A 24516-nucleotide genomic window follows, 5' to 3' on the forward strand; every position below is an offset into this window, starting at 1 on the left:
AGAGCTCCTGGCCCACAGTGAGTACTACATAAGTTATCACGATGATGGTGATGGGTCCTTGGGACCTTGAACTTTGGGGGGGAGGCGGGGAGAGATGCACCTGCTACTCAATAGCCTCCTTCATTTTCACCCTTTGCTTCCCAAAGTATCATCATTCAAAGCTAAACTGATCATCACAGTCAGAGTCCCTCTGTAAAATAAGCCAGGAAAGGGAATATAATCATGATTGTAATATTAACCAGACTCACATTAACAGTTTTCCATGCCAGGCTCTGTGTGAAGCCCTTTACAGGTATTGTGTTGTTTTTTGTTTATTTGTTTGGCCACACAGTGCGGCTTGTAGGATTTTAGTTCCCTGACCAGGGATCGAACCCAGGCCCTTGACAGTGAGAGTGCAGGGTCCTAACCACTGGACCACCAGGGAATTCTCTGTATTACGTGTTTAATCTTTAGAATAACCCCAATAGGCATGTACCACTACAATTATCTCCATTTTGCATATGAGGAAATTGAGGCTTAGAAAGTTGAATTTGCCCACGTTTACAGAGGGAAAGAAAAGGATCTTGGCGTCAGTTCCACTAAGTACCACCAGGTGACAGTGCCCATCCATTTTCCAGTTCCCCAGTCTGGCGGGAACACTGAAGAGGGGTCGAACCGCAAACATTTAAAGATTGCCTACTGAGTGCCAGGCACTTTTCTAGGCGCTGAGGATACGTCTGCCGATGAAACCGGGATAGTTTTCTGTTTTCGTGCTTCTTCTCCTCCATTTTTCCTTAAAATTAACTTAAAATATTTGGAGAGATGCGTGCCCAAAGGATACGTGGCCTGCCCGGGAGAAAACCGTCTTGGCTGCGGGGAGAGGATACTGGGAGGCTGGAGGTTGGCGGGAAGGGATGAGAATAACTGAAAGGTCCGGAGACCGCAAAGATCAGGGCCTAGAAATATGCCCAGAAGGAAGTGCTGTTCCGCAACCCATCTTCCCGCCTCCCCACCCCCCTTCCCCCACGCAGAGAAGTGGGGAACAGGGGTCATCTCCCTGTCCTGTCTTGTAGGGCCGGGATGGGGTGGGAGGGTCTTACCCACACCACAAGTGGGGGGGTCCTCAAAGTTCTGGGGGTGTTTTTCGGGGCAGGGGGCGACCTGGAGAAGCCGGTCAGAAGCTGGAGCGCAGCCCCCAGGCCCGGTCGAGGCAATGCCGACATCGGACAGCCGGGTGGACTAGGAGCCAGACTCAGCGTCGAGCCAGACTTCTAGCGGGTCCCGCGGCTGCCCCGCGGGCGCTCATCCAGCCTGTGCCCTGAGCGTCTGCGGAGCGCCAAGCCGGTGGCCCCGGGCCTCCGAATGTGTGACCGGGAAGGTCGTGGACGTGTGTGTATGTGGATGATGTGTGGGGCGACGGTGATGGGATACTGCGTGTGGAGCCACGTGAAGGGTGCACCGTGTGAACCTGTATGTTTGGAGTAGCAAAGGATGGGGGTGTTGGGCTCAGGGTGCGTAAAGGGACAAGGACACTTGGGGGGGAGGGTAATTGGAGTGTACCCAGGCGGGAATGGGCTGCCTAGCTGATATTAGGGCGTTGGTGATTTTGGAACGCTCGCGGCGGAATCCTCTCTGCGCCCTGGATCGGGTGCTGGTATACTGTGGGGAAGTTAATGTTTAGGAACCCACGGTTTAGAAAGCCCCTCCATGTGTGTGTTTCTGAAAGTGGATCTATCTGGGGATGTGTCCGGCGCGTCCGGACTGCTTATGGACGCAATGTGGATGTGCGGGTGGTGTTCGTTAACTGGGGACACTGGAGAGGGCTCGTCTCGGCGCCGCAGGCCAGAAGCAAGGAGATTGCGCGGGGCTGCTTTCGGAACGCTCAGCCTAGCCTGGGCCGGGGAGGGGCGGGGCCTCCCGGGGGCGGGGCGGGCCGGCCTGAGGGGCGGGGCCGCGGCGGCTGCAGCAGCGCGGGCCGGGCCAGGGGGCGCCTAGCTCGGCAGCGGCTCGCGAGTGCGATGCAGTGAGGTCGGACGGGCGGGCGCGCTGGGCTGGGGACACGGCTGCGCTGCAGAGATGTGACTCGGGCCGAGGGCCAGCAGGAGCATCGGCGCTGCGGGGCCGCGGGGGTCGGTGAGTGCGAGCCGCGCCGGTGGGGTGGAGGGCGCTGCGGCGACCCCAGAAACTTTTCCCGCCGTGGACTTGGGAGGGTTGGGGTGGGGTCTGCTTCTCGTGCTTTTCTGAGGCCCCCCCAAGGGGTTATTCTGCTGGGGGAGCTGGGGGATTAGGGTGGGGGGACCACAGTGCGGAGGGAGACGAGCCGCAGAGGGCGGGGCGGGGGGCGGGGAGGGTTGGGACCTTTATGGGGGGAGGGGATGTACCCGGCCCAGGTGCAGATGCAAGTCTCTGGGGAGGATCTGGGGGCGACCACAGGCAAAGGGCAGCTGGGACTGTAAGGGAGTCCAGGAGTGTCCGAGTGAATCCTGTGAGGGCAGCCGCGGGCAGGGCTGCGTGGCAAGCCCGTGGGGCCTGAGCACAGACAGGGCAGACGGAGCCGGGGGCACAGGGACCGAGTTGGGGGGTGAGCTGCCGCACCTGCCATAGGGGCTGGGGGCCGAGCTCGCAGCCGGCCGTGGCTGCGCACTGCGGGAAAGGAGGGGACACCGCGGGCGAGAAGAGCTGAGCTCTGGGGCTGCGGGAAGAAATGAGGGGCGAATGCATACAATGGCGGGATGTTAGCGTTGCTGTTGCGGCCAAGCTAGAGGTGAGGATCAGCCCTGTGCTGCGCCCCCCCCAACCTGGGGGACACGGGCTTCCAGCGCCAAGCACCCCGGGATCCCTACCGCCTGCACCCGCCTCGGCCTGGGGGAGCTGGCCAACCAGCCAGGGAGGGGGCGTAGCGAGCTTACCACCGAGGACGGCTCCAGCGCAGCCCGCGGGTTTCCTACCCGGCTCTGTCACTCCCAGGCCTAGCCAACAACCCCCCCCACACACACACACACACGCACACACCCACCCAACATGTCCCCAGTTCGCTAAGGGGCGGCTCCTTGGAGCGCGGACAAAGGCCCCTGGAGTGTGGCGGGCAGCCGCGTCCCCGCCTGGGGCCCCGGGCCACGCGCCACATTGGCTGCCCAACTGCGCCAGCATGGGGTGGGGGGCACCTGAGCAGAGCCCCGGAGGAACTGGGAAATCCTCGCGAAGACTAGAGAAGTGGGGGAGGGACTTGGCACAAAAGCTTTAGAACTTCAGCCGAGGAACCTTGATTCAGAAGTTTCCCCACGGGCGGGGGCTCTCTGGATGATTTCAGACCTTGAGTTAAAACTGCATGCAAATAGGATGTAAATGGAATGCAAATGGTCGGTTGGGAGCCCTTCCCTGGGCCAGTTTTGTACCTAGACTGCGGAGTGAACAGTTTCCTATCTGTTCCCTGCTCTGTCTGAAAAGGGGTCAGCTGAGTTGGGGAGGGAAAAGATGGAAGTGGGAAGGAGTCGCCATTTGGGGCCCAGGCAGCAAGAAAAGCAGTTTTTGAGAAGCTCAAAATCTTTATTGGTTAATGTGTTATTTCAATAAATATGCCAGCTACAGAAGTGGCAGATAAGCCCCTGCTCTCAGGGTACTGGGGAGGCAGGTGAACACTAAATAAGTAAGTAAATAGTAAGTGGCTAGAACTTCTGATTGGGATAAGGGCTGCCAGGAAAAGAAAGCAGAGTGCTGTAAAATAAAGTGACAAGAGTATGTACACATAAGGGAAGACTGTTCTGGAGAGTGACATGTTAGTGGAGCCCCGCAATGGGGGAGGGGGCACTGACAGACGCAGGGGGAAGAATGAACCAGGCAGAGGGCACCGCAAGTGCAAAGGCTTGGAGGTGGGAATGAGTGCAGAGAAACTGAACAAAGGCCATTGTGGCTGGAGCTCATAGGCAGATGTGGAGAGCGAGGTTGGAAAGGGGATGGCAGGGACCAGCCAGACCACGATCTTTTGGGCCATGGAAGGGAGTTTAGGTTTTATTCTCCTTGGACTGGTGAACCCTTGCAGGATTTGGAGTGGAAAGCCACGAGATCTGATTTTTAAACGCTCCCCTGACCTTTACAAGGAGACGAAAAGCAGCTTCCTTTTCATTCTGCCTCTGAGGGTGGCAAGGTGCCGGGAGCCTCCGAAGGGGACCTGTGAGGACTGCTTTGAGCCTGGCTGGCCCTGTAAGCCTACGCCCGGGGTAGGTCAGGTTTTAAAACTCACTTCCCACTTTTAGGCAGTTTTTGTCCACCCTAAGTGGCCCCCACCCAGAGCCCAATGCCCCATAAGTACTTCCATGCAGAGCTTCCTGGGGGTTCTGAGTTACTGACATTTTCTTCTCAGAATTACAGCCTCAGAGGAACCATCCACCCTGGAACGGGCAGCCATGGATGCAATTTGCATTTAAATGATTGCTTTTATTTACAGGGTTGGAGCTGCTTTGCATATTCATGGCTCACGGAGCCTGTGTTCTGGCAACCCTGTTTACTAACCTGTGAGGGTTATTAAATCTAAGGGCCCCCAGATAGGCTGGTGGTCTGGGCAGCCTTGGGAACTGAAGATTATGAGATGGTGTAACTTGCAAAAGACATCAAAGGGTTAGACTGCAGGTCTGGGAAATAGTTTAGTGTCAGGAAACCTTGTTAACAGTTTAATCCCTCTGGAGCAGGAAATGCACCAGCGGCTATAATGGGAGTGGGCCGGGACAGAGGGTGATGCTGGGGTGTGTGGGGGGACTGGCTCTGCAGCCTTATCCTGGCCCTCCGTCCAACAGAGGGAGTCCAACCAGGGGAGCAGTGGCCTTGAGGTCAGCAGTTGGGAGAAGTGAGTTCTAGTTCCAGCTCGGCCCATCAATTCCAGGAAGCCTCTGGCGAAGTTGCATTACCTCTTTGTATTCCCAACAGAACAATGGGAATCGTAATTGTAATAAGCCAGGACCCAGTGCTCCCTGTCTGCGGTGCCGAGTACTTTCTAAGTACGTTTCACATCAGCCTTGTGAAAGTGGCACTATTATTACCCTTGTTTTACAGAAGAAGAGACTGAAGGTCAGAGAGGTTAAGTGAGTAATGCCCAATGTCACACAGTTCTGTCTGACTTTCCTCCAACTGAGGTCTTCCACTCTTGAGGAGACTGACGGGAGTGTAAATCCCGTGCCAGGTATTCATCGGGTACTGAACTGTTAGACATGCCCAGGGCTAGGAAAGCCCTTCCAGATCTGTTTAGTTTTTCTTTCCCTTCCATGCTCCAGCGCCTCCCCCTTCTTTTTTTTTTTTTTTTTTTGCTGTATGCGGGCCTCTCACTGTTGTGGCCTCTCCGGACGCGCAGGCTCAGCGGCCACGGTTTACGGGCCCAGCCGCTCCGCAGCATGTGGGATCTTCGCGGACCGGGGCACGAACCCACGTCCCCTGCATCAGCAGGCGGACTCTCAACCACTGCGCCACCAGGGAAGCCCGCCTCCCCCCTTCTTTAGAGAAGGTGGGTTTAAGATGCCTCTGCTGGTAGCCCCCAAGGCGAAGCAGGTCAGAATGGTGTGTTCCAGAGCAGTTTTGTACATCTTGTGTCTCCTTTCATATGGGTGGATGGCAACGTGGGGATGCTAGTTCCCAGGAGAATGGCTGATGTCCCGTTTCTGGGTGTCTGGCTCTGACTCCTCAACAGGGACACCCAGTTTCAGGGCACGCAGGCTGGCCTCAGGTCGTCCAGCACCGGTTCCTCTCTGGAAAACCACCTTCACAGCAAGGCTCCCATTTAGAGCACCTGCTGTGGGGATCAGGAGAGTTTGGGAGTTTCCAAGGTAGACCACCCCCAAAGGCTTCTCCCCTTCACACCACCTCAGGGACCTCTTTGCTTGGTGTGTGACTGGAGAGGCTGGAAACCAGTGGTGGACAAACACCTGGGTGAGCCCCTGTTTCAGCCCCATCTCCATGGCAACCACCCCTCCTGGAAAAGCAAAATCAGAAAAGTTCATAACCTCAGAGCATTCGCCAATCTTTTATTTAACAGACACTTTATGTAAGTGCTTACCCCATGTTACCTATTGTCCTAAACTCTAATTATTAATTATTTTAATCCTCACAAGAACCCTGCAAGATGGGTATTATCACCCCCATTTTGCAGCTGAAGAAACCGAGACCAGTAAGGTTAAGTCAGCCGCCCGTGGTCACAGGGTTCTAGCAAGTGCCAGGGGCAGAACTTGAAACCGGAAGTTTATGCTGCTTGGCCAGGATTGAGCCTGGGAGAACCAGCCCTGCTTGTGGCCTTCAGGCAGGCAGCACTGTCCTCGCACAAGGAATCTTGCCTGCATTCTTTCCAGCCTCTGCAGGCCCCAGCTTGCGAGGAACATGCTGCTCCACCACCTGCCGGTAGCTTCTGGCCCCTCTGCGGGGAGAGAGAGAGAGTGTGTGTGCGCGCGCACACGGGCCTGTGTGTGCGCGGGCCTGCATGTGCGATGCAGTGTCTTTAAGAGCATCTGAATGAGTCACATTTCTGGGAGCCTGGCTGGCAGCAAAGTAATTAGTATGTGAGCCGAGTCTTGCACATTCATCACTTTATTCATTACTCCTTTTGAGGAGCTGCATGCCTACATCCCACGGGTCTGTTGCCATGTATTCATCCCTTCCCAATCAGCCCTGCCTTGCGGCTGACTCCAAACCTCTAATCTTGTTTTGTGCAGTTTGGGGCTCCTGGAGAGCTGCTCCATTCTCAGCAGCGGGGAGGCCCCAGGTGGCTGAGGGGCAGGATGGGGCTTACCTGACAGTGGGTGAGATGGAGCATGAGTGAGCACTGCCCCCTGGGCCTGGGGCAGGGATAGTGGGGCGGAAGGTGCCGGGCCATCGTCCAGGCTCCCCCACTGCATATGTTCGTGCTTCTCAAACCTCAGTGCACCGAAGCATCTGAGCACACCTGGAGCTTATCGTAGGGCTGTGGAAACACAGGTGGCCAGGCCCGCTGCCGAGAGTCCGCATTTCTAACAAGTTCCCGGGCGATGCTGCCGCTGTTGCCAGTCTGAAGGTCAGACTTTTTTTTTTATTTTTTCCCCGGTACGCGGGCCTCTCACTGTTGTGGCCTCTCCCGTTGCAGAGCACAGGCTCCGGATGCGCAGGCTCAGTGGCCATGGCTCACGGGCCCAGCCGCTCCGTGGCATGTGGGATCTTCCCAGACCGGGGCACGAACCCGCGTCCCCTGCATTGGCAGGCGGACTCTCAACCACTGCGCCACCAGGGAAGCCCTGAAGATCAGACTTTGACTTAAGCCTCTCAGGCCCTCAGTCCCCTCCTCTATAAAATGACAATGAGAGCATCTTCCTGCCAGGTGACATGAGGGTTGGAGACCACGTTTAATCAGTTGATTGATTCAGCAACTGGGCCGTGAGCCCTGCCCATGTGCCAGGCACTGGGGAATCGGTGCAGAACAAGACAGACAAGGGCTTCTCTGGTGGCGCAGTGGTTGAGAGTCCGCCTGCTGACGCAGGGGACATGGGTTCGTGCCCCGGTCCGGGAAGATCCCACATGCTGCAGAGCGGCTGGGCCCGTGAGCCATGGCTGCTGAGCCTGCGCATCCGGAGCCTGTGCTCTGCAACGGGAGAGGCCACAACAGTGAGAGGCCCGCGTACCGCAAAAAAAAAAAAAGAAAAAAAAAAAGACAGACAAGAGCCTGGGTGTGTGGGGTCAGACCAAAAGAGTAATAAAATAAAATATCTGAAAATTGTGGCACATGCTATGAAGATAAAGATCAGGAGTATCGGTGTAGAGCGTAAAGAGGCAGAGGGAACCTAATTTAGATAGACTGGCCAGCGAAGGTCTCACCGCGTGACATTTCCAGAGCTCTGGTCTGTAGTAAGAGCCCAGTAACAATAGTGCAATTGTTTGTCTCCTGGCTCCACCGCTTTCTAGCTAGGTGACCTTGGACAAGCCAACTGGCTTCTCTGTTTTATTTCCTGTAAAATGGAGATAGTAATAGAGCTTGCCTTGTGGTGTCATTGTGCAGATGATAAGGTATTAATCTATGTGAAGTGCAGAGAAGAGGGCCTGGAGCGCAGTGAGCTCTGTGAGAGTTAACAGTCATTGTCGTGGTCACTATGGCAGTAATAGAAACTCTGCAGGGCAGAATCCCCCGGAAATCCTAGATGAGCTGGACTCAGCTTCATTCTGTGAGGTGGTGTGTAGCCTTCCTCCTGTTCATCCTGGACATTGTTCTGTAGAACAATGGCTGTCACCTCATGGGCATCTTTAGCAATGATAATGACCTACTTGGGATAGCTGGACCCTATCGAAGCCTCTGGCTGCCTAGATGTTGCGTAGGGAGGGCTTCCTGGAAGAAGAGGGCCATATCATGTGGGATGTATAATAGAATTTCTTTGTCAGCAAGTAACATAAACCCACCTCAAACTGGCTTAATGCAAAAAAGGGAAGTTAATTGGCTGCTGGAACTGCAAAGACCAGGGTATCTGGCTTCAGGCATAACTGAATCCAGCCTTTCTGTGTATTAGGACTCTGGTCCATCACGTGGCCGTTTCCTGTGAGTCAGCTTTACTCTCAGACAGGTTCTGTCCCTGTGATGGTAAATAAGGCCTCTCCAGCTCCAGGTGTATATCCTTTTAGCTGATTAACCCCAATAACAAGAGAAAACTTCTTTCCAGTTAATTCTAGCAGAAATCCTAAGACTGATTCTCATGGGTCTGGTTGGGGCCAGGTGCCTGTTCATGAGCCAGTCAGTGTGGCCAAAGGGTGGGATAAATGCTCTGATTGGCCAGGCTGGGTCAGGTGCTCACAGCTGGGGCTCAAGGCAGCTCTCCAAAGGAAAATCAGGAGCTCTCTTCAGAAATGAGAGAAACGGACGCAGGACAACAAAAACAACAGCTGTCCCAGAAGGAGAGGGTTCCAACCTTGGGAATGAAAGCAGAAAGCAAGAGTGTATCTATTTCCCATCTCAGAAAGGAGTGGGAGCTAGAGACCTGGACCACAGCCATAAGAACCTGCACAATTTCAGAAGCTTGGTCACCATCTAGATATTTTCTACATCCACGTTGGTTTCCTGTTGTGGTTGGAAGGACAATCAAGAAGGGGGACGAGCTGCTGGAACCCAGTCCCAATTTGCAGGCAGGCCTGGAGAGAGGAGATTCCCCCAAGAGAATGAGGGGAGGCAGCTAAAGAATGCCAAGTTCTTACAAGGAAAGGACCTGAGGCCTGAGGCTGAGAGAGGCCTGGCTGGTTTCCTGGCTTCACCCTCATCAACTCTGTTCTCCAGTGTATAAACCAGGCTTTCTCAACCTCAGCACTGTTGACATGTGGGGCCGGATCATTCTTTGTGTTGAGAGCCATCTCAGGCACTGTAGGATGCTTAGCAACTTCCCTGGACTCTACCCACTAGATGCCAATTGCACCCCGCCCTCCCCAGTTGGGACAACCAAAAATGTCCCTAGACATGCCTCAATGTCCCTTGGGATCAAAATTGCCCCTGGTTGAGAACCACTGGCCTGTAGGTGGGTGGGAGAGTTGAGGAGAGGGTTGGTGGTCAAGACTCCAGAAGCACATTCCTACCCGTCCTCTCCCAGCCACCCTGGAGGTGAGACTGGCTGATGTGTGACCTAGAGAGGCTGCATGGGGTGTGTCTTGTTGTCACTTGCTGAGAAGTCTCCTAATCACATTTGCCATTGATGAGAAGTCTAGGGGAAATCCACTGCACTGTGTCGGGGGCCTGATGGCATTTTGTTCCAGCCTATCCGGTTCTTAAATTTTGATTCCCAGTGTGCTCTTGTGAGATGCAGCTCTGGCTAGGACAGTATTTTTTTAAAGGTGGTACGTTGGGATATGCCAATGGGTATGCAACATGAGTTCTATCAACAAGTATTTCAATGTGTTGAGTTTTCTTTTGAGTCAATTTCAAGGACTTGGTGAGTCAGTTAAGTAAATAACTGACAGGGGGTTTGTAGACAAGGTGTAAATAGCTGAGGTGGCACTCCAGTGACTGAAGTAGCAGGGCCCCGAATAGTGGCAGGACCATGGGCCTGATTGCCAGTGTCTGGGGTGCTTGTTTTAGGAGCATCTCTTGCCAGACGCCTTCCGTTCCCAGTCTGCCTTCTTTCATCTATAGGCAAAGAAGCTGGTCCATATAGCACCAGGCTCCTTCTCATTCTGCAGCATCAATAATTTATCCCAGTTGATGGCCTTGCGGCCAAGGCAGGATCAGAGCTGCTCACCGTATCCCATCAAGGAGCAGAGAGAGAGGTGGTCGATACCGCATTTACTTAAGAAAGCCCCAGGGATGTGCTGAGCTGCCCTGGAGGTGGCTGGTTACAGCCTCACTGTGGGTGGAGCTAAGGCCGTAAGTCTGGCTTAAGACGCCTGGAAACACATCACTGCAGAGCTGTGCAGGCATGGCTTTCCCAAGGCCAGGCTCCCTCCAAAAGCAAGGAGCGGGTGGCAGTGGGTAGAGTCGAGTCCTGGTGAGAAGTCTCGTTCACTCAGTATTTAGGAAGCATCTAGTATGCTTTTATGCTAGTACTTGACCAGTGGTGCTCATCCTGGTGATTTTCCCCCCAGGGGACATTGGCAGTGTCTAAAAACTTGGGAGGTTGTCACAATTGGGGGAGGGGGTGAGCTTCAGTCACCTAGTGGGTAGAGGCCAGTGATGCTGCTACACATCCTGCAATGCACAGGACACCCCCCAAAACAAGGAAGAATGAGGCCCGAGGCTGAGAAACCCTGGTTTATGCTGATGAACAAGGCAAACAGTGTCCCTGTCATCCTGTAGCTAGTGGGGAAGAAAGACAGGAAGGGAGGAGAGGAGGAAGGGACAGGAGAAACGAAGTAAACAGGCAAAGAGATGACAGACGCGATTAGAGCTGAGAAATAGATGAGAGACGCTGGGGGAGGGGGTGGGGGTGTGACCTTGGCCAAGGTCTGAGTGGATGACATTAGAGCTGAGACCAGTGTGGTGAGGGGCAGTTTTCCATAAAAGCGGGGTGTGGAGGGTAGTCTAGGCAGAGGGAGGAGGGGAAGACGAGAGGGGGGTTAATAAGCCCATCTTCCGGCGGCTTTGTGGACTCCATGAGGCATGGAGGCATCCCCGGCAGAGGTGGGCTGTCCTGCAGGCATCCTGGCAGAGGTGGGCTGTCCTGCAGGTATCCTGGCAGAGGTGGGCTGTCCTGCAGGCATCCCCGGCAGAGGTGGGCTGGCTGGAGTGAGAGGATGGATTCTCAGCACATATTTGTGGGAGGGGTGGGATGTGCCAGGGGAGAAGGGGGAAAGGATGGAACCCAGGAAGACTGTTCACACTACATTTGAAACGCTGGGAAGCTTCTAAGAGGGGATGCGTCTAGGAGCTGAGTGGTGTGACCTTGGGCAGGTGTCCCAACCTCCTCAAGACTCCTGCGTCACCAGTGTGAGGACTGGATGTGTCGAGTGCCTGGCCGAGGGTGAGTCATCGGTAAATGTCAGCTGTTAGGGCTGCGAGACTGAAACGGGTAGTGCGTGCCCCTTTCCCAGCAAGCGATCAGCCCATGACCATCTCTTCAAGTCTCATTTTATTCCCTTATTTTTGAAGAGCTCAGACATGGCCTCAAATTCAAAGAACAGGAAAGAGTATTCAGAGAAAGTGAGTCCCCCTCCCATCCTCTCCTCCAGCCACTAGCACTGATGGTTTAAGGCTGTTCACTGAGCCCGGACTAGGGGGCAGATGGGGGTCGAAATCCCCGCCCCTTCTCCAGGCTGTGCTGCCTGGAGAAGGGGGCTGGCGGGTTTGAAGTGAGGTGGGTCTTCTTCACGAAGTCAGGAGAGTGGGAGTCTTACGATGAATTGGTCTTTTCCCCCCAACTTTTCTGGAACGTTCATGGTGTCAGAGAGAAAGATGAGAACCCACCAGGTGCTCGCTTTCCTCCTGCTCTTCGTGATTGCCTCCGGGGCCTCTGAGAACACCAGCACGTCCCGGGGCTGCGGGCTGGACCTTCTCCCTCAGTACGTGTCCCTGTGCGACCTGGACACCATCTGGGGCATCGTGGTGGAGGCCGTGGCGGGGGCGGGCGCCCTGATCACGCTGCTCCTGATTCTCATCCTCCTGGTGCGCCTGCCGTTCATCAAGGACAAGGAGAAGAAGGACCCCGTGGGCCTCCACTTCCTCTTCCTCCTGGGGACCCTGGGCCTCTTCGGCCTGACGTTCGCCTTCATCATCCGGGAGGATGAGACCATCTGCTCCGTCCGCCGGTTCCTCTGGGGCGTCCTCTTCGCGCTCTGCTTCTCCTGCCTGCTGAGCCAGGCGTGGCGCGTGCGGAGGCTGGTGCGCCACGGCAAGAGCCCTTCGGGCTGGCAGCTGGTGGGCGTGGCCCTGTGTCTGATGCTGGTGCAGGTCATCATCGCCATTGAGTGGCTGGTGCTGACCGTGCTGCGCGACGAGAAGCCGGCCTGTGCCTACGAGCCGATGGACTTCGCGATGGCCCTCATCTACGACATGGTACTGCTCGTGGCCACCCTGGGGCTGGCCCTCTTCACGCTGTGCGGCAAGTTCAAGAAGTGGAAGCAGAACGGGGTCTGCATCCTGGTCACGGCCTTCCTCTCCGTGCTCGTCTGGGTGGCCTGGATGACCATGTACCTCTTCGGCAATGCGGAGCTGCGGCAGGGAGACGCCTGGGGAGACCCCACCTTGGCCATCACGCTGGTGGCCAGTGGCTGGGTCTTCGTCATCTTCCATGCCATCCCAGAGATCCACTGCACCATCCTGCCCGCCCCGCAGGAGAACGCACCCAACTACTTCGACACGTCGCAGCCGAGGATGCGGGAGACGGCGTTTGAGGAAGACGTGCAGCTGCCACGGACCTACATGGAGAACAAGGCCTTCTCGATGGATGAACACAGTGCAGGTAAAGTGCGCACCGCCCCGCTGGGTTAGGCTGTTCTTCGTGAAAGTGCTCTCTCCTTTTTCTCCACTGGGGATCGGTGGTCCTGGGGACGGTCCTGGCAGATCAGAGCCTACAGACATTGACCGCTGTGCTGAAACTGGCCCAGAGATGCATTCTTATTTAGCACTGTCAACCGATTTAATATAAGAAGCCAGGTTTCTGGCCTTTTTCGCAAATTTGGATCTGGCAGTGCTGGGCTGCCCTTCCCACCTGGCAGCAATCGTGTGAAGCTGGCTGGAAAGGCTCTGGCTCTTACCCCTCACCGAGTTGTGGTGGCCCTTTAGGTGGGGATCCACTTTCTTTCTCTTCACCACACTCCCTGTCCCGGCCGCTATAACATATCAACGTTAAGTCCCTGGCTCCCTGGAAGTGTTTTAAGTTTGCAGCCCATGTGCTAGACGGATGCAGGGGATGATGAGGGGCAATGCTCCAGTCCCCTCCCCTACCTCTGTCTCCAGGAGTATATGAATTTAGGCCCTGGAGTCAGATGTCTGGGTTGGGATCCTGCCTCTTCCACTTCCTAGATGTAAGGCTTTGTGTACCCCATAGACCTGTGTAACATACTGAGGGGCTCCCACGGCACCCGGCTTGTTGGATGTGCATCTTGGTTGGGTTCCCCTGAAAGCAGAGCCTGCGATGCTGTAGGTGGTTTACTTAGGAGGTGGCCCCTGCCAGGGAGAATGAGACTGGGATGGCAGAAACGCCAGAACAAGAGCATCAAAGAGCTGGTTACCGCCACGGGCAGCTGGGGCTCATCCCTGCCAGGGCCACGTGTAGAACGAGCCTCAGAATAGATCCTCGGAGGACAGGAGGCTGCGGCATCTGTCCACCAACTCCTATCTCCCACTGTCATGGATGTCTCCCAGGGCTCCCGTAAATGGGCTGAACAAGTTCCATTAGCCCGCACGGCAGAAAAGAGATTTGGGGGGCACTTCGAGTGGAGGTGGTCTGAGCACCCAGGCTGTCTGCCACCGCTGCGGCGGAATTCCCAAGAGGGAAGAGCTGAGAGGAGGTGGCCCAGGCCCCAGGCGCCCCTGCTGTGGATGCTGGAGAAGTGTCTCTTACAATTGTTGCTTAAAGCAAGTCGGCTGAGCACCCAGCACTTGAGATTAATTAAAATGGCTTTTTCTCAGTTACCTAAAAATTTATCAGGAGCTACAGTAATAATAGCAGCAGTACCAGCAGCAGTAGTAATAATTAATTACCTAGTATAATCATTTATTGAACACTGCCTACGTGCCAGGCACTATTCTAACTTCTTAACCTGCGTTATCTCATTACTTCACCCCTCCACCTGATGAGGTAGGGTCTGTTATTATCCCCATCTTACAGATGAATAAATGGAGGCTGTAAGAGGTTCAGTCTTGCCTGATGACATACAGCTAGGAGGTGGCCCATTCCAGATGGTCGTGGTCCCCTTTTCTGTGATGCTCACCCAGGTGCCTGGGCAGTGCCCACTGTCTGGTCATACTACGAAGTCAGCCTTGTTGGGTTGAGTGCCGAGGCCCAGAGCACAGCCACCCACCGCACATCAAGCCACCAGGTCCTCCAAGACCACCCTTAGCCCTCCTCCCCACCAGGGTGTGCCCAGCTGCTTCTGAACCCCTGCTCCTGGCCAGACCCACAGGAGAGAATGACAGACCTTTCCCCCCACCGCCGCCTGCAACCGCACCATGGGTAGAGTCAAACGTCCTGGTGTGGCCTTTATCAGAGCTGCTCCCTTCTAACTGGAAAGCCCCAAGCCTGCAAGCCTCTGTTTGTCAATAGATTTGGCAGGGATGAGCCACAGCTCTGGTGGGGCTGGCTCCGTGGATTGCCAGGAGAAGATGAGGGTCAGGATGGGGGTCATCACTCACTGGGAGGCCAGAGGGCCCCTCAGGGCATGTGATGAGCAGAGGCCAGGCACCTGGCCAGTTCTGGGGTCCCGGTGGAGCCACCTCTTCCTTGGCTTCTCCTGGAATAGGATCCTCTGTATCTGAGACCCATGGGCTCCCCTTGGACCTCAAAGGTAACAGGAACTCCTGAAATGGATGTAAATTTTTATACATTCAATTGGGAATTAGTCTACTGCTTTGTCAGATTCTCAAAGCCATTCGTAATCCCCAGAAAGTTAAGAACCAGTGTTGTTGAACCTGATAATCTAGTTTACTTGCAGTGAAAGGGGGGTGCTAGAACTACACAAGTAGTAGGGGCTTCAAAAGTAAGGATCGCTAACCTCTACTGGGTGCTTACCATGGACCAGGTACCATTCTGAGCATTTTAGCGGCTAATCTCATTTAATCCCTACAATAACCCAGTGAGGTCCATTTTGCAGACAGGAAACTAAGGCACGGAGAGGCTGAACAGCTTGCCCAAGAGGCATAGCCAGGGTTTGAACCCAGGCGGCCCGACTCCAGAGCCCACACACTGACCACTCTGCCCCAGAATTTCTCTTCTCTTCTTAAAGCACTTTAATGTCCCTCATCTCACAGATGTGTCAGGACACTCTGAGAAGACAGGGATTATAAGTCCCATTTTACAGAGCAGGAAACTGAGTCCAGGAGTGTCAGGCAACTTGTTCAGGCTCACAGCAGAGCTCACAGCAGAGCAGGGAGAGAGAAGTTTGGTTTTCTGAATCCCGTGCATCCTTTCTTGTGAAAATGCATCCAGTATGTCATATCCACGTAAGATCCAGAGATCTAAGGGATTTGGGACCCACGTCAGTACCAGCAGTACCAGTGCTGGCACAGGGCGTGATGGGGTCTCCAGAGGTGCCCCACAGGCCCATCTGTTTCAAACGCTATGTTCCAAAGCCAAGGAGGTTGTCCCTCATTCCCCTCTTTCTTTTCCAAAATAAAAATAGCTTTATTATTCCTTTCTGATGACAAAAGATCAACAATAATCATGTAGGAGTTCAGCAAGTGAAAATAATAAAAATTGCTCAGAATCCCATTGCCAAAGGCAACTACTGCTGACTGTTTGCTCTCATCTTGCCAGACATCTCTTGATGAGCGCGCGCGCACACACGCGCACACACACACACACACACACAATCCCGTAGAGCAGTTCTTAACCTGTCTGCACGTTAGAATCTCTTGGGCAGCTCTAAACAAATTACCAGTGCCTGCCCCTCATTCTGATTGAGTAAGTCAGTTTGGGCTTAGGTATTTTAAGCCCTCTAAGTGCTTCTAAGATGTAACCAGGTTGAAACCACTGGTCTAAGTGGTCTCCTGCTATGTGCTTGCTTAAATCAACAGTATATCATGGAGGGAGGCCTTTCCAGGTCAGCGACAGCAGAGCTACAGTATTCTTTTCACAAGGCAGAGATTTCTAGGAGGTACCATAATTTATTTTTCTGATCTTAGCTGGTGAATATTCTGCTTATTTCTGGCTTTCCATATAAGTAATGCTGCAATGAACATTCTTATCCATTCATGTTTGTGCCCTTGATCAATTAACTCCTACACATGCGTCAGAAGAGTCTGCACCTTTCAATCTTGATATATACTGCCAGATGCCACCCCACAGAAAGGTGGACTAATTTAGTCTCCCCTGAATAATTATATGAGAGCCCCATTTCCCCACCTCTTCACCAACCTTGGATGTTGTCAGACTTTTTTTAACAGCCCAATTTTGCATCTTCCCAAATGTGTGTGTCTGCCAAAATTCACATGGGCACGAGGCAAAGCCAATTCCCTTGGAAGGCTCACAGGGAGAGACTAAATTGTCATCCTGGCTAGGATTGTCTTTGTTCTAGAAACACTACTTTGCTGGCTGGGGAATGCCTGGGCACCCTCCCTTGCCATGGTGAGAACAGCTGTTCTCATCTTTGGTCTGACCTCAGCCAGCTTGTATTTCAGGGAACCAGGCCCCACAAGGGGCCTTACCCAGGAGCTACAATTGGCCCTGTTTCTCCTGTATTTTATCTAGCCAGCGTTTCAGGCTCTGTACCCTTGAGAGTCCATCCCTGAAGTCAAGATGGGAAGGGCATTCCCCAGGCTGGACTGTGGCTCAGCCACTGCTCCCTTATTTCCTTCCCCCAGTGAGACCCCAGATATGTAGGACTTCACCAGCCTGCTGTTTCTTAATGAGTATCAACAAGGCACGAGGGGGGCTTCCCTGGTGGCACAGTGGTTAAGAATCTGCCTGCCAACGGGTTCGAGCCCTGGTCCGGGAAGATCCCACATGCCGCGGAGCAACTAAGCCCATGCGCCACAACTACTGAGCCTGCGCTCTAGAGCCCGCGAGCCACAACTACTGAAGCCCATGCACCTAGAGCCCATGCTCCACAAGAGAAGCCACTGCAATGAGAAACCCGCGCACCGCAACTAGAGCAAGCCCGCGGGCAGCAACAAAGACCCAACTCAGCCAAAAATCAATAAATAAGTTAATTAATGAATTAATTAGAAAACAAGGCATGAGGTATGTGATAGAAGATGAAAATACACGGAAGGATATAGCACTTCAGATCACATTTTGGAAAGCGTTAACAAGGTACATGAAATGAAATGTTCACCTTTCAAAGGAGCAAGAAAGAAAAGGGTTCTTTCTTCTGTTAGGGGATTTGGGCTCCTCTGATCTCATTAGGCCAAGGGCTATTTAAACTCTGCCCCTTAGCTTCCCAGTGGAAGGCCCTGTGTCAGTCAGCTTTGGGGGCAGGGCGAATCTCGCCTCACTTGCAGAGTCTAAACAGGAGAAGACTGGCATCTAGCCTATGATCTTAAATTCCTGTTGGGACCTCCTTATGGATGAGCCCTACTTGCCTTTCAGAGCTGACCCAGGTCAGAGTGGAGTGTTAGCTGGGATTCTTGAAGTTGCAAGTAATAAAAAATCTGCTCTGAAGCAATTTAAGCAAAACAACACGAAACAACAATGAACTAAGGTACTGGGGGGTCAGGCTTCAGAAATGGATAGATCCAGGAAGCTCAAGTGATGACAAGATTTGGTCTCTCTCCATCTCTTGGCTCTGTTAGAATCCTGGCAGCGCACGGCTCTAGGCTTACACAGAGTCCCAGCAGAAAAGAGGAACGTTTCCCAGGATGCTTGAGGAAAAATCCCAGAATTAGCTCTGACTGGACCTGATTGGCCAGGCCCCCAATTATATGCCCACGTCAAGGCCAGGGGAGGAGACAGTTGAAGCCAGTACTCAGGACCTAGAATGTGGGAGGGATGTTTACCAGAGGAGAACAGCAGATAACCACGACACTGAGGGATCCTTGGGCCAAGGCATCCCACAGATGGCCTGCAGAGGCTAGCCTTTGTTTTCTGAAGAGAATGGTTTAGAGCCAGATCCCCCCACCATAGCCGGCAGGGCCTCTGCATTGTGAGGAAAGCTGTGCCGTTTGGTTTTCCCTCTTTTCCAGGAGGTCTCGGCTAGGAATTGGGACGAGTGAGAGTCCATGGACTCTGTCCCCTGGTCCGCTTCTCTACTTCCCAGGAAGGTCATCTTCTTGTCAGCCTGTGCATGGGAGCTGTTGAAGGCTTGGAGATGCTAAAGCAAAGAGTCTGTTTTGGAACGTGCATTCCCCACCCTGCCTTGGTTCAGTCTGGGCTGAGCTGCCTCTAATGCAGGGGTCCCCAACCCCCAGGCCGCAGACTGGTAGTGGTCCTTAGCGGTCCGTGGCCTATTAGGAACAGCGGCAGGCGAGCGAGTGAAGCTTCATCTGCTGCTCCCAATCACTCCCCATCTCTCCCTATCGCTCCCCATCCCTCCCCATTGCTCCCTATCGCTCCCCATCTCTCCCCATCTCTCGCCATCGCTTCCCATCTCTCGCCATCGCTCCCCATCTCCCCCCATAGCTCCCCATCTCTCCCCATCGCTCTCCATCCCTCCCCATCTCTCCCCATCCCTCCCCATCTCTCCCCATCCCTCCCCATCGCTCCCCATCTCTCCCCATCGCTCCCCATCGCTTCCCATCTCTCCCCATCGCTCCCCATCCCTCCCCATCGCTCCCCACCGCTCCCCACCGCTCCCCATCCCTCCCCATCGCTCCCCATCACTTCCCATCTCTCCCCATCGCTCCCCATCCCTCCCCATCTCTCCCCGTCTCTCCCCGTCCCTCCCCGTCCCTCCCCATCGTTCCCCGTCCCTCCCCATCCCTCCCCACCGCTCCCCGTCCCTCCCCGTCGCTCCCCATCACTCCCCACCGCTCCCCATTGCTCCCCACCGCTCCCCATCCCTCCCCATCGCTCCCCATCTCTCCCCATCGCTCCCCATCCCTCCCCATCGCTCCCCATCCCTCCCCGTCGCTCCCCACCGCTCCCCACCGCTCCCCACCACTCCCCATCCCTCCCCATCGCTCCCATCCCTCCCCATCGCTCCCATCCCTCCCCACCGCTCCCCATCTCTCCCCACCGCTCCCCATCCCTCCCCATCGCTCCCCATCCCTCTCCATCTCTCCCCATCTCTCCCCATCGCTTCCCATCTCTCGCCATCGCTCCCCATCTCTCTCCATCCCTCCCCATCGCTCCCCATCGCTCCCATCTCTCCCCATCGCTCCCCATCGCTTCCCATCTCTCCCCATCGCTCCCCATCTCTCCCCATCTCTTCGCATCGCTCCCCATCGCTCCCCATCGTTCCCCATCTCTCCCCATCCCTCCCCATCGCTCCCCATCACTCCCCATCTCTCCCCATCTCTCCCCATCTCTCCCCATCTCTCCCCATCGCCCCCCATCTCTCCCCATCTCTCCCCATCGCCCCCCATCTCTCCCCATCCCTCCCCATCGCTCCCCACCCCTCCCCACCGCTCCCCATCACTCTCCATCGCTCCCCATCGCTCCCCATCTCTCCCCACCCCTCCCCATCTCTCCCCATCGCTTCCCATCTCTCACCATCGCTCCCCATTGCTCCCCATCTCTCCCCATCGCTCCCCATCGCTCTCCATCGCTCCCCATCGCTCCCCATCTCTCCCCACCCCTCCCCATCGCTCCCCATCGCTTCCCATCTCTCGCCATCGCTCCCCATCTCTCCCCATCGCTCCCCATCTCTCCCCACCCCTCCCCATCGCTCCCCATCGCTTCCCATCTCTCGCCATCGCTCCCCATCGCTTCCCATCTCTCCCCATCTCTCCCCATCGCTCCCCAACGCTCGAATTACCATCTGAACCATCCCCCCACCTCCAGCCCCGCTCCGGCCCCCACCCTGCCCCCATCTGTGGAAAAATTGTCTTCCATGAAACTGGTCCCTAGTGCCAAAAGGTTGGGGACTGCTGCCCTAACGTCACTTAAATTCAGATTGCTTCTAAGTAACTAAATGTGGTAGTTAAAAACAAAGTATTTGGAGCCAGAATAGTGTGATGGTCAAGAACACAGATTCTCTCTGCTTGGGTTCAAATGCTGGTTCTTACCAGCTGTGTGACCTTAGGCAAGTTACCTAATCCCTCTGTGCCCCATGTAAAATGGCATCTCACAATTGAGAAAGACTTTTGTTTTGTTTTGATTTTTTTATAGTGCTTCTTGTTTCTCTGTTATTTCTCAATGGACTATTTTTTAGAGCAGTTTTAGGTACAGAAAATTTGAACAGGAAGTACAGGGAATTCCCGCCTGCCCCCTCCCCTGGTCTTCCCTATTATTAACAACTTTCATTAGTGTTACATTTGTTGCAGTGGATGAATCAATATTGATACATTATTATTAACTAAAGTCCATAATTAACATTTTAGAGGTCACTCTTTGTACAGTTCTATGCGTTTGGACAAATGCATGATGTCATGTCTCCACCATTATAGTATCACCCAGAATAGTTCCAATGCCCTAAAAATTCCCTGTGCTCCCCCCAAACCTTTGGCAATCACTAATCTTTTCACTGTCTCTATAGTTTAGCCTTTTCCAGGATATTACAGTTGGAATCATACAGTGTGAGTTTTTACAGCCTGGCTGCTTTCACTTAGTAATATACATTTCACGGTTCCACCAGGTCTTTTTGTGTCATCTGATTTTTCTTCACCAAAAAAAGGAAATTTAGATGTCTAAAAGTACAAATAAGAAACACCATTTACTCTCCGTTCAGAGGTAGAAAGTGATGACATATTTTGCCATCTTTGCTTCAGATCTCCCTTTTTTCCTGTCAACAAATGACCCCACTCATGTGTCTGGGGCCCCTCTGTCCTCTTCCCCGTCACTTTCCCCTGAAGACGTCCGACCTCTACCATGTGCTTGTGGTCCAGGTTCTCAGGGCTGCCCACGTCCGTGTGTATCCAGAAACCGCGTTGGACAGTGTGGTGTTGAACTGGTCAGGGATGGCACTCAGTAGTGAGGAAGGAGGTCTTTTGTCAGAAGAGAACCTCTCAGGGATGCAGGCGCTGCCGCGTCACCCATGGCCCGAGGGGGGCAGGGGAGGGCTGGGCGAGGCTCCACCCAGGGTCCCCTCCCTGAGAGCCACCTGCGCCCTGGATTCTGCAAACTCCCCAACCCCACTGAGACGGGTCAGGCTCCAAGAGAGCCAGAGAACAAAGCGCCTTTGTGACTTTTGTTTCCAATCTGGCTTGTGACAAAGGGGAGGGGTGGGGGTGTGGGCCTGGAACGTGGTGTTGATGCAGGGGAAGAAAACAAAATTCAAAATTGTGTCTTCTTTTTTTTTTTTTTTCTTTTTCGGTGTTGCCTTTCCCTCCCTCCCTCAGCTCTCCGAACAGGATTTCGCAATGGCAGCTTGGGAAACAGACCCAGCGCTCCGTTCAGAAGTAACGTGTATCAGCCAACTGAGATGGCCGTTGTGCTCAACGGGGGGACTGTAAGTATCAGGAGGTGACGTTTTGGCAGGAAGCCTAGGAGGGGTCAGTGTTGGGGGGGCAGCTTTGAAGGGGACACACCGCTCCGCTCCGTGGAAGCTGCTTACAGGGCTGCGAAGACAGCGGCTCACGTCAACACCCCTTGCGGCTAGGATGCATGCAGCGCTTCCATTTTTCTCCTTTCCTCTCGACCCCCTTTCTCCTTGCACGGAACATCCACCTGTACTTAGCTGACCGTTTGTAGATTCGTTTGAAAGAGTCCCTGTTTCTTGGGGCTCTTGCACCCAGTGAATTCTCTGGTTTTCATTAGACAGAAGGTGCCCGCCACCGTCCATGCTGTCCTTCAAAAGTGACTTTTAGGAAAAGCCCACAGTTACAAAACCCTGGCAGATTTTGCTGGCATCCAACCTAGTTGAGCCCTCCGTCCCCTGCTCTCTGCCTCCACGCTGTGCCCCAGCTGGGTACTGGGTTCCAACTTCTTAAAAATTTCTGAATAAACTGAAGTGATTATCATTTCTCTCCCGCAAACACAAAAACAGGTTTACTATCTGATGCCAAACAGACCTTCAGCAGAATTGTCACCATTTACATTTTGCCTCCGTGGACTTACATCATTTTCTTTCTCTAGCAATCTAAAAGCTCACTCTCATTCCCACATTTAATTTCCAAACATAGCTACATGCTTCTTTCAGAAACAACACATGAGCCAATTTACACGTGTAAATTGGATTTCCATTCTTTACATCATGTGCCAATTCCATAACTCCACCTGAACTTTTTTGTTTTTGATGTGAGTCAGGGATGGTCTTTGATCTCTAGAAGGAACTTTGGTTTTCCTGGCCTTCAGATGATGGTATGCGATGCATCAGTTTGCATTGGTGTGGAATGGGCTCAAAGCAAGCAGGCTCACGGATTGCATTTGTGAAGACCCCCCGCCATCCATTGGCCTGTTTATTGTTGGGCACCAAGAAAAGCCTAAGTTTCAAGCATTTGGCCTGTGTGTTTTAATAAATTTAGTTAGAAAACAGCCCCATCAGTCATTCTTATCATTCTGATAAACCTTCTGATCAGTCATTCTTCAGCCCCCCTGGTCCGGTCAAGGCCAGTGTGCATAAAAACACCCTGGATTTAGAAAGTGAGGTGGGGTTCTGGGTAAAGAAACATATTTGTTCAGGTTCATGATTACAGAAAAGGGCAGATGGCCTTCCCAAAAAATGGAGCATCGTACATAACACATAGTGGTTGCTGCTTTTCCTGGGAATTATTCAGCCCAGAAAAGACAAGGTAACTTATCTATGGTATGTTGGTAACAAACTGGTTTCTGACATTGACGTTGCAAAGCACGGAGTTCTTAGTGTGTTATTCCTGTTTCCAGATCCCAACTGCTCCGCCAAGTTACGCTGGAAGACACCTCTGGTGAAAGACTTTACGTTCCAGAGAATAAGAATCTCTCTTACCGATTTTATTCCCTGGCCGTGTCTTTCTTGAGGGAGAAATCAGTAACAGTAGCTGAACAAGGCCGCCTCGCAGCCAGGAGATTTGGAAATCCTAGACAAGGGGATTTTGTGTAAATGTGAACACTGCTGAACTGAAAAGCTAACACCGACTGCCCTCCCCTCCCCTACCCCCCCCACACACACACCTAATACCAAACCAACCTCAAACCCTGCAAACTAAAGCAAAGCTAATTGCAAATAGGATTAGGCTCACTCCAACATGTGGCTGGGAAGACTGTTTCATCCTCTGGGTGTAGAACAGAACCAAGTGCACAGCCAGTGGGCCAGGCTGATGTTGGTTGAACATGGAGATCCCACAGCATCGCCCCTCCCCAGCAAGTGCTGACCCTCAGGCAGCCTCTTGGATATGACCATTTCACTGAGGAGGAGGGTGAATTGTGGCTTTCCCACAGGCCTGCCTCTTGGTTTTCACATTTCAGGGGGGTCGGGAGCAGTTAAGGAGATTGTGCGTGTGATTCCGAGGCGAGGCCCAACTGAATCATGGGGAGAGCTTTAAAAGCAGGGGTGGAGGGAGCCTGCCACGTGCCAAAGAAGAAAAGGCTGTCTGGGAGTTGAAGGGACCATCACACTTAGAAAGTGGCAGCCAGCCACTGTTCCTTCTCTGGGCCTCTTGCTCTGCCGTTGATGGCAGGAAGCAAGCATGCCTCCTTCTGCGGGGCAGTTTCTGGCTGGGGCAGCCGTCTCTCCCCTGATCACCTCTCCCTCTTCCCTCCTCATGAGTGTTCCTCCAGCCCTTCCCCAGTTCTATGCCCATGCCCATTTCAAAAGCTCAAATGGGGCCAGCAGCTCAGAGTGCACGAGCTTGGCCAGGAGGCCAACGCCACAGCAGATTTTTTCCATGAAGCTGTCACCTGGCAGGGGTGCCCCAGGGTGGAGAGGTAACGCCTGCTGCCTAGCAAGCAGTGAGTTCTTGGGTCTTCTATGCGGATGTAGTGAAAGGTCCAGGGTGGGGTGAAGCACGTGAGGGTTTCTTGCTGCTTTGGGAGGGTATGGGGGACATTTTTGTCTTGGTTTTCTGCAAGTTCCATGAAAATGGTTCTCTTCAAAGCCCATTGTTTCTGTCATGGTTTCCGTCTGTCCTCAGCAAGTCATTCCTTTATTTGGCATTTCGAACATCTCGGCCATTAAAAGCCCCATGTTCTCTGCACTGTTTGGCCAGTATAATCGCTAGCAATGATTCAAAGCAAAGAGTTTTAACCTGACGGCATGGAATGTATAAATGAGGGTGGGTCCTTTTGCATATACTCTAATCACTGTATTGCTCTTTTCTATAAAACCAACCCATAAGCCTTTAACCTTTAAAGAAAATGAAAAAGGTTAGTGTTTGGGTGGGGGGAACTGACCTCTTCATAAGCCGTTATGTCTGAGCTGAGTATGTTTTAATAAACCTTCTGATTTTTCTCGAGG

The 24516-nt window shown here is 53.5% G+C and overlaps 1 protein-coding gene across 2 annotated transcripts; it reads left to right on the forward strand.

Moving 5' to 3' along the window:
* The first annotated feature begins 1961 nt into the window (after window positions 1-1961).
* GPRC5B (G protein-coupled receptor class C group 5 member B) lies at window positions 1962-23123 on the forward strand. 2 transcript variants are annotated; one of them, XM_081257291.1, is made up of 4 exons: window positions 1962-2112; window positions 11835-12848; window positions 21485-21594; window positions 22968-23123. In XM_081257291.1, the coding sequence occupies exons 2-4, from the start codon at window positions 11843-11845 to the stop codon at window positions 23010-23012; spliced, it is 1161 nt and encodes a 386-aa protein (XP_081113417.1). In that variant the 5' UTR covers window positions 1962-2112; window positions 11835-11842; the 3' UTR covers window positions 23013-23123. The 2 variants fall into 2 exon arrangements, with proteins under 2 accessions (XP_081113417.1, XP_081113416.1); XM_081257290.1 differs by lacking the exon at window positions 1962-2112 and adding an exon at window positions 11257-11411.
* The last annotated feature ends 1393 nt before the right edge of the window (window positions 23124-24516 follow it).

The sequence above is a fragment of the Mesoplodon bidens genome (assembly GCF_964165515.1).
Source record: "Mesoplodon bidens genome assembly, chromosome: 15".
Classification (NCBI taxonomy): domain Eukaryota; kingdom Metazoa; phylum Chordata; class Mammalia; order Artiodactyla; family Ziphiidae; genus Mesoplodon; species Mesoplodon bidens.

Coding starts and splice junctions, on each gene's coding strand:
- GPRC5B (XM_081257290.1), top strand. CDS start 11,306: ATGCGTCTAGGAGCTGAGTGGTGTGACCTTGGGCAGGTGTCCCAACCT. Junction 11,412..11,834: donor TGTCGAGTGCCTGGCCGAGG/GTGAGTCATCGG, acceptor TCATGGTGTCAG/AGAGAAAGATGAGAACCCAC. Junction 21,595..22,967: donor TTGTGCTCAACGGGGGGACT/GTAAGTATCAGG, acceptor TCCTGTTTCCAG/ATCCCAACTGCTCCGCCAAG.